Here is a 14,355-nt window from a genome sequence, read left to right as displayed (position 1 = left end):
TTTTTTAATGATGAACTTTGGAGTGCCAAGATCTTTTTTAAAAAGGGGGGGGGGGGTGGAGGAAATATCCTAACTAAAAAGGCTTTACCCAGAAAAATAAATAAATGGGGTAAAACCAGAAACGAGGAGCACTGGAGTGACTCCATCCTTCTACATAATATTATTTCTCTCCAGTAAAACAACTCCCCAATTTTCATCACGTCTCTATACTGGACATTACAAAAAGGTCCAACTGTATTTTTAACTGAGTCATTGATAGTTGTATCACAACAAGGTGATTTCCTTGACACCATTTTTATAACTGAGACAACACCAAGGTTGCTGACATATCCAATACAAGGTTAAACAACTCATATAGTTTTTACAAGGTTTCACAAATACACACATCATATTTCCCCTTGAACTTTACTACAAATGTCTTATTTTTCTCTGTATCCATTAGAAAACAGATCTTAATACAAAAACTAGTTAACCGTTTGTAAATAGTACAAATATTGCCGACACAGCAACATCATTTTTTGTGTGTAATGTTCAGGAGTAAACAACTTTTTCCTTCTAATAATTTTGTCTTATAATGAAGAAAACAGTCAACTCAAAAAGGCTACACATAAAAAATATAAGTTTGCCACTTCCCACATGGTGCATGAATTCATTTTTCTGTCAGATACTTTAACAAAAATTTACCATATTTCAAGATAAGCAATATTATATTGGTTGATCAGAGGTGACAAACAATATTTTATATATGGCCTAGAAACTGGTCTTCATAATAAACATATTAAACAAGTATAGGGTACATGTGTCCTCTAAATAGAGGTTTGTACTGTAGTATTAATTACTATGAAATAATTATCATAATAATATTGATATTAACTAATCAAAATGATCTAAAATAACAAAAACAAGCTGGCCTTTCATTGATCGAGTTTTCTATGTAAGTTTTATAAATTTTGCAGATGCTTCTTCAGTACAGGTTTGACTGTAACATATTGAACATTTCCACATCATCAAAAAATATTGGTATATAAAGAAACTGTCTCAAATCTGTGACAAGTTCGTACGAAGTTTAAGTACAGAGGTACATTTAGTAAATTCTATTTTTGTATTGCAACTCCTTCAGGCAACAAGAGACTTGTTTACTGACTATCTATGTATCTCTATGTTTACTTTATTGTCTGTCAAACAGCTCACAAGACCAAATGAGCCGCGTCACGACAAAACCAACATTGTGCGTTTGCGACCAGTATGGATCCAGATCAGCCTGCGCATCTGCGCAGTCTGATCAGGATCCATGCTGTTCTCTTACCAACCCTATTACAAATAGCGAACAGCATGGATCCTAATCAGACTGCGCGGATGCGCAGTCTGGTCTGGATCCATGCTGGTCGCAAACGCATTATGTTGGTTTTGTTGTGATGCGGCTAAAATGGCATGTCAAGAGAGTTTAAAAATGTACCTTCTTACTCTAGAATGTTTGGTGTTTACCGTTGCTCTTTATTGCTACATGTTTAAACAAAAACACCATTATATTTTACATACAAACAACAGTAAAAAAGCAACTACAAAGCATTTTCTTAATCCTTCAAATAAATCATTAAAGCACCTTTTTCTAAAATCATTTCCATAAAATATTGGAAAATAACAAGAAAGTGTACAATCATAAAATCATCTTTTCCATGGTTTCCAAAGCAAAAAAAACAACAACAAGAGGGCCATGATGGCCCTGAAGTCGCTCACCTGTACATAGGCCCCCGGAGCGGGACCAGTTTAAAGCCCGGGGCTTTTATTTGAACAAACTTTGTAGACAACCATTAGAAGATGTTTCATGCTAAACATCTAAGGTCTAGCTCCTTGGGATTTTTAAAAGAAGATTTTTTTAAGTTTTTTCTTTACACATATAGTTAAAAACAATGACACACCTGGGGCAGGGCCAGTTTTGACCCCAGGGCTTTGATTTGAACAATCTTTGTAGACACTTACTAGAAAATGTTTCAAGCTTAATATCTAAACTCTAGCTATTCGGGTTTTTTCAAAGAAGATTTGTAAGTTTTTGCTTTACTCGATAAGGAAAATCAATGTCCCCCGGGGCGGGGCCAATTTTGACTCCAGGGCTTTTATTTGAACAAACTTTGAAGACACTCACTAGAAGATGCTTCGTGCTTAATATCTAAACTCTAGCTATTTGAGTTTTTTCAAAGAAGATTTTTCAATTTTTGCTTTAGTTTTACACATATAGGGAAAATGAATGACCTCCGGGGTGGGACAATTTTGACCCCAGGGCTTTTATTTGAACAAACTTTGTAGACAATGACTAGAAGATGTTTCATGCTATATATCTAAACTCTAGCTATTTGGTTTTTTCCAAAGAAGATTTTTTAAGTTTTTCCTATACACATACAAGGAAATTTGGAAAATCAATGACCCCCAGGGCCGGGCAAATTTTGACCCAAGAGCTTTTATTTGAACAAACTTGGTAGACACTCATTAGAAGATGTTTCATGCTAAATATCTTAGCTCTAGCTCTTTGGGTTCTTTAAAAGAAGATTTTTTGAAGTTTTTACTATATGTATATATGGAAAATCAATGACCCCCTGGGGTGGGGCCAACTTTGACCCCAGGGCTTTTATTTGAACAAACTTGGTAGACATCCATTAGAAGATGTTTCATGCTAAATATCTTAGCTCTAGCTCTTTTGGTTCTTTAATAGAAGATGTTTTCAAGTTTTTACTATATGTATATAGGGAAAATCAATGACCCCCTGGGGCGGGGCCAACTTTGACCCCAGGGCTTTTATTTGAACAAACTTGGTAGACACTCATTAGAAGATGTTTCATGCTAAATATCTTAGCTCTAGCTCTTTTGGTTCTTTAAAAGAAGATTTTTTAAGGTTTTACTATATGCATATAGGGAAAATCAATGACCCCCTGGGGCGGGGCCAATTTTGACCCTAGGGCTTTTATTTGAACAAACTTGGTAGACACTCACCAGAAGATGTTTCATGCCAAAAATCTAAGCTCTAGCTCTTTGGGTTTTTTAGAAGAAGATATTTTAAGTTTTTTCTTTTGGTTGCCATGGCAACCAGAGTTCTGCATGGAATTAAATTCTTTGAACAATTTTCAAAGGTGACCACCAAAGGAACATTCCTGTGAAGTTTGGATGAAATTGGCTTCGTGGTTTATGAGGAGATGTCATTTAAAGTAAAAGTTTACAGACGCCGGACGAAAAAGCGATCACAAAAGCTCACCCTGTCACTTTGTGACAGGTGAGCTAAAAAACAGCACTTTTAAATATCACATACATAACTTCAGAAAATTTACACCTTTAAAAGCTATAAAATGTTTCAAAATGTCTTAACCACAAACAAATGTAGATCACTTTACAAATATTCAATAATTCATTAATTTTCAATCAGTGGGAAATTTAATTTTTATTGAAAGAAAAACAACTTTATTTTTCCTTTAAAAACTAGCAGAAAATATGGCATTTTGTTATTAACCCCTGGGTACTAATTCTGAGACAAATGTCATTTTGCTAAGCTTGGAAATTTGGAAAAAAGGGGAACAATAGAAAAATTGTATGAAAAAAAAATAATCACCAACATATTTGAAATCTTAACAAAAATTAATTTCAAGTTTTTAACTACAAAAAATAAAATTTTTTCCAAATTTGTATTTTTAACTAATATCAACAAAAATAAATCCTGTTGAAAGAACAAAAAAAGTTTGTAACTAAACAAAGTATTGAATATCTAATGAACTAAGCAAAATGGAAAATATTAAGAACTACTACATACTACTTTAGCAATAAATCTACAGAGTGAACTAGCTTTTTAATCATTAAAAACTGTGAATAGCTAATGAACTACATACAAACTACTGTGAAAAACAACAATATAAAATTAATCGGGCCCAACCCACCAAAATATAACTATATGTATCATAATACGACTGTCACAATTTTTATCATAACTATACACTAAAATCAAAATATTAAAATTAAATATTATAAAAAGATTCAGTTTATAGAGAAAATTTAACAGAACACAATATGATTAACTTTATATAACAAAAAAAAAATTAAACAAAACTCATTCTTTTTTTTTTTTGGGATTGGGTTTTATGTCGCACCAAAACAGTATAGGTCATATGGTGACTTTCTAGCTTTACTGTTGGAGGAAGACCTAAGGTACCCCTCTATGTGTTATTTCAGACACGTGAGTAGAACCATTGGTGTTCTGTAAGCTAGCTGGATAGCTTACCCACATCAAAAAATTGGAAGATGCTTGCAAGGCTTGAGGCAAGTTGTTTGAAGTCATCAACCTAAACTATTGGCTATGCATATCCCACCAACAAAACTCATCATTATTTGTCACATAATTCATTAACTAACCTTAATATACTTCAAGACTCTGCTACATTTCAATGTTAATTTTACAACCTATTTCTTTTCAAACCTTGACCACTGTTTGAATCAATAAATACTCACACAAGAAGAATCTAAGGGTTCACTATCAAAACAAAAAGGCACATGGGGAAATTTGCTTTAAGAATATCAAAATGGTTTAAAATGGAGGAAATTTTTTTTTTATATCCAGCCCTTATTAACACTGAATCATTTTTTAGACAATTGGATGAATTCCATGTAGAGGACATTGCAGAGAAATTGGTAAAAATGTTAAGAATGATCTCAGACAAACTGTTTACTATATGCATACCACTGGAGACCATGAAGAAGGCTATAAACTTTTAAAATGAGCACTTTCTTTTAATCTTTATGATAGAACATAACTAATTTTCAATTAATTGGAACATGGAATGCAATAATCCCATCTTATATCTGGAACATTCATAACATAACAAATCAACAATTTACAAACAATTAACTACTGAGTATTATCATTAAATATAATTTTTTACTGGTTACAAAAAAATATTTAAACTTGAAGTCATTAATTAAACACTAAAAAAATGTTATTTGAAAATACATTTTGTCTTGAACAACAATAATAATTAACTATGGCACATGGAAACAATGTTTTTGTTCAAATATATTTGAAAGACTTTATAACATACTGGATTTCCTGTAAATTTGAAAAACAAACAAAAACAAGTGAAATTTGCATAGAAATACAAATTGTGTAAATTTTAAGAAAAAAAAAATCTCTGAAATATTTTATTAATAAAAAAATATGTAACTTAGATATGTACTGGTCGGGGACCATCAACCGGACACTTTTTGAACATTTTCCCATAAAGATTTCATAATTTCCAACTCAGAGACCTAAAAATTTGAGACAGTACAGCTAGGTTCTTCTCCTAACTAACAAACTAGTTTGTTTATTTCTGATTGTATTGACACTTATGTCAGAGGCTCTTCAAGGAGGGTATCAAACTTACCAAAATTGTTTACGGTCAGGACAGATATTTACATGGAGTGATTTAATTCATATAAAAGCTTGGGTGTATTAATTTTTAACATGATATACAATATTTCAGCAACAAATGCTGAAGTTTTGGAAATTCTATTGTTATTTTGCAAATGATTATAGCTGGTATAGGAGATCAGGCATTGCTTTCTTGACGCCCAAATTTCAACGTCAACATTATTAAAATAGACATTAAAGTATTACCATTTACAGAGGTTGAAATAAATTTGTTTACTAAATTATAGAAGAAACATGCATTTACTGTTGATAAAAAAGTGACTGACAACCACTGAACAAAGAAAATACTAAATTAAGCATTTTCTGGGCCGTCCGGGTTTGGTGGCTGTCTGGTTTTGGTGGTCCCCAACCAGTCTAAAATAATCACATGGTAAAAAAGCACGGATTGTTCAGCTAGGCAGGAATTCTGATTGTATTTATGCAAACAAGTATGATCATTTATAATTATAATCTACACCTGAAATTACTACCAAATAATGTTTCTTTTCAAAATTCAGAAATAAATTCATCAAATTGTCCAATAATTGATCTTTTCTCTTTTTTTAGACATATCTTATGCGTTCAGTGATGGAAGAGTCTAAGATTGGTATGAATCATAGCTATGCCGTGGTCATCACATGCTTTGATCACACCCTCATCATTAGTGGAGCCCCCTGGTGCAGCTATAAACTCAACTCCGCTCTGTAAAATATACAAATAAATTTACATGTTTGATGATGTGGCTGAATTGTGCTCTGGTGAATTCAAAGTGGCTTATTGCAAAAATATGGAGGGTACCTTACAAAAAGCACCACAATGTTTGATTGGAATAAGTCAAAATTTACGAAGATTAAACCATCACTATTACAGACATGTGACCAATTTCTATCACTATAGATACTGGCAGACAGAAGGTGTCCATACCCTAAATACCTTCTCTACACTGCAGTGAAAGATTCATTAAAATAAAAACTTGGCCCCCTGGAAAAGGAAGTCAACATGAGTTTGTAATTCAAGTATTTTTTACTTTTGTCCTTTCAGTAGTAAAACAATGATAGAAAATTCATAAATGATTTTAAAACTCTGCACAAAACACTTTCCATGAATGTGGCAGTGTTGGCTGTTATGTCTATACTGATGCCATGTCTCCAGTACAGTACCCAGTTAAGTATTTGTGGCTCATTAGCAAAAAATGATCTCCAAACTTGTGTAAATTCTGCAATACATTTCATAGCCAATTTAAATTTATACTTATTAATTCATACAGTACAAATATTTAATTAGGTTACAACTATTTTTAAGAATAATATTAAATTTGATTAACAGTTTCTATGTCTACACAGAGTAACAGATAAACACTCACCTGTACCGCTCTGTCAATGTTGTCTCTGAATGGAAAGAAAGCATCAGAACTAAGTGCCACACCTTTCAACTGGGAGATCCATTCCTTCCTTTCTGCCTGTAACCAGAAAGGGAGGTAATTTTGGTAAATTTTATAATAAGTTATCAAGAATGATCCCCCCTTTATAATGACTTTCATATTTATTTTTGCAAGCTCAAATTATAATACAGAAGGAATACAGAGAATCAGAGAGCAGAAGTATCGTGAAAATCATTTCATTTTAACACAACTTTATTATGACAACAAATTAAGTGACTAAGTTAGTAGAAACTGTTTATTGAAATTTAAAATGTAAAAAAGTAACTTAAGACAACCTATCCAACTTATTTATCTGATTTTATGCTGATTTAACGCATGTTTTTGTTAAATCTAGGAAATCAATCCACCTAACCAACTTTTTTGAATAACTGACCAGTAATTACCAATTTTTCCATAAGTGACCATCTAAAAATCTTGCATCATTTCTGAATCAAAGGTAAGAGAAAAATGACAGACCATTAAGACTCTTCTTTTTTATTTTTAATAGCTTCATCAAATGATAAAATCAAATGCACATGGCCGGATCTGAATCCACATTGATGATAGGCAAGTCACGAAGTGGTTAAATGTAAGATATAATAACCACAGAGCCAGAGATATCATCAAGGGCTGTATAAGTTAAACATCACAGAAATACAAACCTCTGTAAGCATTTCTGGTACTTCATCATACACACTCTCCCAACTTGCTCTGTCTGAATCCTGAAATTATACAACAACACAGATTCCATCAATTTTCATTCTAAAAAAATTTAAAAGCTCATAACAGCAGTGCTAGGGGACATATATATTGCATAACTAATTCACACCAATATAAAACTAAGATAGCAAGACTTCATTATGTGACTGATCATCAGAAATCTCTTCTTTTTCTGCATTTTTTTCATGTTAATTAAAAAAAATTATTTAAATATCTCTTCAGGCATCACATTAAACTTAACATTCAACAAATACATTAACACTTACCAAGCTAAATTTCTTGAGTGGACTTGTCCATCTTTATATCAGAACATTTTCTTTAACCTTTCATTATTCTTAGTGATCATTTCAAAATAATTATTGCCTGAATTGTTACCAGTGCAGACCACTGTCATCATCTGCCTTGTGATGAGGGTCTGCACTGGTCGCTAGGTATCTTCAGAAACAGGTGGCACAACCCCGCCTGAATCTTATTATACAGGTATTGAACCCAAAATCTTGACTGGCATAAATAATATTTTAACTTTTTATTTGTGTACAATTCATCATCTCTCTCAGTAACCTTTCAGGTATATAACCCACAAAGATTTCTTGTAGCATCAATAAATAGAGGATATTGAATGAGTGTAGGTTTAATACTAAATTTATTGAACAAGTTGAATAAAATCATATTATGCGAGCCTCTGGCGAGCATAATATTGTTTTATTCAACGAGTTCAATAAATTTAGTATTGAATCTACATGAATATAATATTCTATTTATCACATATATAAAATAAGAACAGTAACTTGTTAAATAGTCATTTTTCTTTGACGCGCCTATATAGTGTAACACTTACATTAGCGCGCTTTAACACTATATTTATAGCGCAAATGACGTGACGTCAAAGTGTTATTGTACTAGTGTAATATTGTCTAGTGTAATATCGTTTTTATTAAATGGCTTTATTACACTCCTGTGCCGCGGTTTATGTGACAATAAACTTTATAGAGCAGTGTTCCCTAAATGTTGAAACATTTAGACACAATGGAACAACTAAATGATGTTAAAACTTACCACACCAACAGTTCCCAGTACAAACTGATCTATGGCATTAGCCATCTCTGCTCTCTTTGTTCCCTTCTTAAACTTCATGTTCATCACTTTGGGATGCTGTCTTAACCACCTATAACACAATGTAACAGTGATCACAATATTAAAGGCTTTTTTGAAGCATTATGATGATTCATTTTTATAAAGATCTTTTACCCTTTACCTGCTGAAGTTGTGTATTGATTTGCACCACTTTGAATTTCTTTTTCTAGTCTATTTGAAAATCAAGGCATTTCAATATCAAAATTCAAAAATTGCACTATCAACAGTATAGACCCTGGTCAGCCTGCCCAAATGCACAGACTCAATGGCCTGGGGCAAGGAGAGCAGTGGCCTAGTGGTTAAGTTGTCGGCCTCTCAACCCCTGGATCATGGGTTTGAGCCCTACTCAAGTCACCACCATGTTTCTTCATATGACATCAGTACTGGTTGGTTCCAGGAGGCGGACTCGATTAATATAAGTTGCAAGAACTTGTTTTGCAATCAAGCTTAAATAAATATGTTTAAACCAATGACCTGGCTCTATACTGGTGGCAAAGACTAATCACTTTTTGTTCCAGCAGGTTAAAGGTTAGGAACAAACTTTATGCTTTAGAAATAAATTATATCATCATTACATTTGAAGAATCAAACTATATTAACTTATAACACAATAAGTGTTTTTTCTCCTTCACAATCAAAACAAAAATGTATGTAGCTTAAACATATATATAAATACATGTAGGTCTAACGCTCAATGTTGAGCATAACTTCACAGTTCCAGCTGGGTTTTATTCTGAATGTTCCATATACAGACAACACCATTCGGATCTTAATAACAAATTCACCAGGATAAGTTTTAATTCACCAGGATAAGTTTTAATTTAGTTTTCACTACAGATAACACTTTTTTAAATACATAATTATCAGAAATTTGATAAATGATATTCTACTTTCAATAACATACCAGTTATTAGCCTTGTCCCCAGCAAGTCTAGTACAATGAATTCTTGACTGTTGCCCGGCTCCAATCCCAATAACCTGAAATATTATCAAGTTTATAAATGTACCAGCAAACTGACACTTAAATTTACCCTTTTTGAAATACAGCAATATCAAATTCAAATAGTGTGTGTAGCTTATCTTTTCTGTGTGTGATTAAAAGATGTTTATTTGACATTTAAAAATATTGTATAGCAATTATCAGTATCATTATATATCTATAAGTTTGGTAGGAGAGATGTTCATTAAAAATGTACATTTATAGGGGCTTCATTATGTTCATCATTAACACACTACAACTCTACATAATCAAACTTTACACATTGAGCAAAATTCTGGTCTTTCATACATATCTACACTAATTTGAAGTTTAACTGTTATTTTCCACACTGGATTTAGATAACCTACCTGACCATTTTTAGCATAACAAACAGAGTTGGATTGTGTATACTTTAATGTTATACTGGCAACAATCAGATCTCTAACATTCTTCTCTGACACCTGAAATAATACACATCAATTTGTTCAATCATTTATTAAAGTAACTCCACAGAGGTTTAAAAGCCTAAAAAATATAAAATATGATTTTTTTACATAGATCAGCTAGGGCACTTAAAACAGAAAGATATGCAAAAGATAATTAAGAAATATACGCAGAAGTAAATTGAAAATCGTATTTTTGTGATAATCTTAGCCCTTGCAACGCTTTTCTATTTTTGGTCATTTTACAATTAAAATAATTATTCTGGAAAAGACGGAGTGAGCTAATGATCTGAAATTTCAAACTCAATGTCTAGACCTTCTTCAATTCTTGGTCTGCACTGTTCCTCAATCAGTACTTTAGATATTTCCTTAAAAAAGATAAATTGTGTGCTGTCCAGACTGAAGGATGGACAAGTTCATTTGATATATTTAAGGTTAAACAAAAACTTAAATAGAAGAGGTACAACAATGACTATATCTGTCTAGATTATAATAGAGTATTTTTACGGTACCTCTGATTTTGAAGTGACAACATTTTTGAAGACAAGTTTATTGATGTTGGCATCATTTCTTTTCTGTGTCATCTGTAGACCAAACAATGTTCTTGTCTCCATCTCTGGGGGCTCATATTCTGGATCAATCTACAGAGAAAAAGAAATTGGTGAAACTCTTTTTTAGTTTATATAAAATTTTTTAGTTTGATTAAGCTGGAAGCTATAAGCTTGATGAAACACTCTCTTATCCGTTCCTGGAAAGCAATGAACGTTAAGTTTCTTGCACACAGAAACAACAGCTCGCCCCTGACTGGGTTTGAATCTTCGAAACAAGCAATTCTTAGTTTACTAGTCTAATGCATTAACAACTCAGCCACTTATTTCTTCTTACTGCAAAGGCAAACTAACAAAAAGGTGATGTACAACAAAAATATCCCAAATCTGTAAATATATTAAGAAAATAACTGGAAAATGATCAACTGAGATACTTTTATATCCAATATTGTTACCAGGCACATAGTTTACAGCAGTTTTTATATGACTATATAACTTACCTCCAGGACACAATAGTTTCCATTCTTTTTCTTCTTCAGAATTTCTATAGCTTCTGGTGCATATCCAGGGGCAATAACTCCATCTGAGACCTATAATTAGTTTTATTCTATATATGTTATTTCCAGGGATGCCAACAGACAAGTTGGAAAAAAAAGGAAAATTAAATGCGAGGGGTCATGGGGGCTGCGTAGGCCCCCCATGCAGGTCCAGGGCAGAGCCCTGATGGGAGACCAGGGGGCGAAGCCCCCGGAAGCTCCTGGGTTTTCATCCTTTTCAGATGGTCTAAAATGCATTTCTTTTAGTGCTTTATCAAATATTTTCATTAACTGATATTGATATTTACTGATATTTATATTGACAAAATCGTCACCAATGCAGACGTTTGTCTCGGTTGATCTGATATTCACATTTACTGTGTTCTCTAACCATTTCAAATTAAACTTATTTTTAACATTTTTGTCACAGTCTTTGATCTTCGAAGTGTTGTTGGAGTTAATTGCTGCCATTATTCATGTAAACATATCTTTCTTGCTTATGGGCCGACATTTTGTTTTGCTTTCTTCAACTACAGAAAGACGCTACGATTGATCGGTATATTTAACGCTATCGTTCATTGGCTTAATATAATAGCGACAATGACTGAACATACCCAAAAAGCGGTACGGTCTAAATATTTACGGTACGGTCTAAACATTTACAATCGGCGGACAATAGACGGTAGCAAACGCGGCGAAAGAGACCCCCACCTCGAAAAAATTTTCTCCTCAGATTTACATCGTTCTCAAAAGTGTTCGAGGACCTCGAAATCTGCGGATTTCCGCGGAAAATTGGCATCCCTGTATTTCCCTTTCATCAGACCCTTTTACACAAAAGTTGCACATTTTTGTTGTAGCTAGTTAATTTGCAAGTTTGCAAAATATCCAAGATTCAGATACAACAGTTTTTTTTGGTCAGCTTTTCTGTCAACAACCTGCTCACTGCAGACCTTACTTTCACCTTTTTTTCTTCTTCTCCCATAACATTCAATTCCACACAAAGATCACCAAAATTAGCAGTAGAGTACAGATGATGTTTAGATTTCGACAAATTGTTAGAAATCAAATTATTGTCATTTGACAAATTGTCATTTTAAATTTATATAAACTATCATATTAAATAGGTCCAGGGAGTTATAAAGCTAGCGTGGGACAAGTTTTAATATTTCACGAAGATGTGTTTTGTGAAAATAAAAATGTTATGAATATGAAAACAATCACTGTTATGAAATATAGAACAAGTTATAAAATATGCCGACATACAGTAAAATTCTCCCCATTGTCATAAACAGGAGGATTGAAAATAAAAGAAAATAGTTCACAAGTTTTGACTAACCTCTCTAGAGATTATCTTTGCAGTAGGAACATCACATTCATCAGATAGTGAGATAAAATCTCCAAATGATGACATCCTGTCTGCACCTGTAAAATTAATACATCTACGTTGATATTTTCATTTTTTTTATATACTTTTTAAGTCTAATCTGCAGATTTTAGGTAACGGATATGCTCTGCTTTGAATTAAAAACCGTTCATTCAAATTTTAATAGATTTCATTCACAAAATACTAAATTTAAGTTCAAAAAGTTTGCTATAAAAATATATATGGAGTCACAATTCAACTATATTCTGCCTTGTCCCATATTTAGTCAGTTTCATGACTTTTAAGTATTTTCTAATGGGGTGAAACCAGACTTGTTTGAAAGAGTGAAAAATTACAGACAGATATTCACATTCTTTTTACTGTTAAATTCAGCATACCTGCTCTAAATCAGAATTTTGTTCAACAATCTTACTTGTTTCCATTATCTAATATACTTTTGTACGGTTAAATAAATGACAAATCTTACCTCTCGCCCTAGCGTAGGCTTCAGCTAAGGGAGATAAATTCTCCATATCATCTACCATACATACTTTACTATCTTCCTCGGACATCCCATGTCCACCAATAGCTGCTCCTGTAGTATGTTTAAATCACAAGTCATGTCTGATGCTTTATAATAACTTTTATCATATCATTACATTGATTTCTGTTGATAAAATGCATGCCTGATAAATTTAGTTTTATCAGTCTCCCTCAACTTTATCAGACACCTAAAAAAAAATTGAAATAAAATAAAAAGAATGGAATATTTTACCTCTTACTAGTTTGAAAATATTAAAATGATAAAACTTTGAATCAAATAGATTTTTTAGAATATTAAAGTCTCTCTTACATTTGACTTTAAAACATTTGAGACTATTTCTTATAGATATGACCCTGGCATAATACTGCGTGCTACATGAACTCGAGAGATTCTTAACAGGTTTTTGTTTCATTTGAAATTTAAAGAAAGAAATGCATATTAAAATGGAAAACATGATAACTAGAATTATTGAATACCAAACAAATGTCTGATATATTATAACAGCCATTGTAATATAATTTTACATTTTTACACTTTATTCAGTCATTCTCACATTTTCTGTCAATATTAGAGGCTCAAACCTAGGTTGTAATAGGTAAAAGAAAGCAGCATTCACTAACCAGCTGGACTGACATGTTTAAAGGAGGTTGCCGCAGCAGTACCACAAGCTGACTTCAGTTCCTTCACCAGCTGCCAGCCATTTAATGCATCTAACAGATTGATAAATCCAGGAGAACCATTTACAACTGAAAAATACAAAGGAATTATTAGTCATCATGAGTATTGTCAATCATTTCCAAAGTTTTAATGATTCACAACAAATATGTATAGAACATATAAACATGACAAAGTTACAGTCTGGACACAAATGTTGTGTGAGAACGCAAAGACAGTGAGATTTTAATATGCCGTCCTTCCGGAGCATAAAAAGTTCTTTCTTATGTTAACATTTTTCCCCACATAATCTGAAACCACAAAATTTCCCAAATTTCTTTGAGTTATAGACTTTGGCTGAACTAAAAGCAGCAAGTTTTGTTACCTTTCAATGGTAGTTCGGCTAGTAGGGTAGAAATCTGTGCTGGTTTCTGGTGAGGGTTCATGCCATACCGCAACGGCAACTGAGAGACTCCTTCACTGAACTGGCGACGGAAATAGTCCGAGATCATTCCGTCATACTCCGCAGTGTGGTTGAAAGCCTGATTTAAAACAAATATTGATATATTGAACTAGACAAAATAGACAGCAT

The 14,355-nt window shown here is 32.7% G+C and overlaps 1 protein-coding gene and 1 long non-coding RNA gene across 2 annotated transcripts in view; both read right to left on the bottom strand.

The window, feature by feature from the left end:
• Window positions 1–292: 292 nt before the first annotated feature.
• Window positions 293–3,424, bottom strand: LOC132730483 (uncharacterized). The gene is made up of 2 exons (XR_009625765.1): window positions 2,947–3,424; window positions 293–2,676 (listed from the first exon to the last, which is right to left on the bottom strand). It is a non-coding gene; the product is annotated as an uncharacterized LOC132730483 (long non-coding RNA).
• A 620-nt stretch (window positions 3,425–4,044) lies between these two features.
• LOC132730480 (bifunctional purine biosynthesis protein ATIC-like) overlaps window positions 4,045–14,355 on the bottom strand; it is an 18,132-nt gene continuing 7,821 nt past the window's right edge. Inside the window, exons 8-19 of the mRNA XM_060716421.1 lie at window positions 14,149–14,305; window positions 13,730–13,855; window positions 13,053–13,160; window positions 12,539–12,624; window positions 11,167–11,256; window positions 10,631–10,759; window positions 10,044–10,136; window positions 9,601–9,674; window positions 8,619–8,727; window positions 7,505–7,564; window positions 6,786–6,881; window positions 4,045–6,124 (exon numbers count right to left, since the gene is read on the bottom strand). Of these exons, the coding sequence (XP_060572404.1) occupies window positions 6,005–6,124; window positions 6,786–6,881; window positions 7,505–7,564; window positions 8,619–8,727; window positions 9,601–9,674; window positions 10,044–10,136; window positions 10,631–10,759; window positions 11,167–11,256; window positions 12,539–12,624; window positions 13,053–13,160; window positions 13,730–13,855; window positions 14,149–14,305 (1,248 nt within the window). The 3' untranslated portion in view covers window positions 4,045–6,004. The remainder of the gene's footprint in view (window positions 6,125–6,785; window positions 6,882–7,504; window positions 7,565–8,618; window positions 8,728–9,600; window positions 9,675–10,043; window positions 10,137–10,630; window positions 10,760–11,166; window positions 11,257–12,538; window positions 12,625–13,052; window positions 13,161–13,729; window positions 13,856–14,148; window positions 14,306–14,355) is intronic.

Source organism: Ruditapes philippinarum, unplaced genomic scaffold, assembly GCF_026571515.1.
Source record: "Ruditapes philippinarum isolate M1 unplaced genomic scaffold, ASM2657151v2 ctg2398_1_1_1_1, whole genome shotgun sequence".
NCBI classification, from domain to species: Eukaryota; Metazoa; Mollusca; class Bivalvia; order Venerida; family Veneridae; genus Ruditapes; species Ruditapes philippinarum.
Note: the sequence above shows the minus strand (reverse complement) of the source record. Positions and strands in the feature narration are given on the sequence as shown.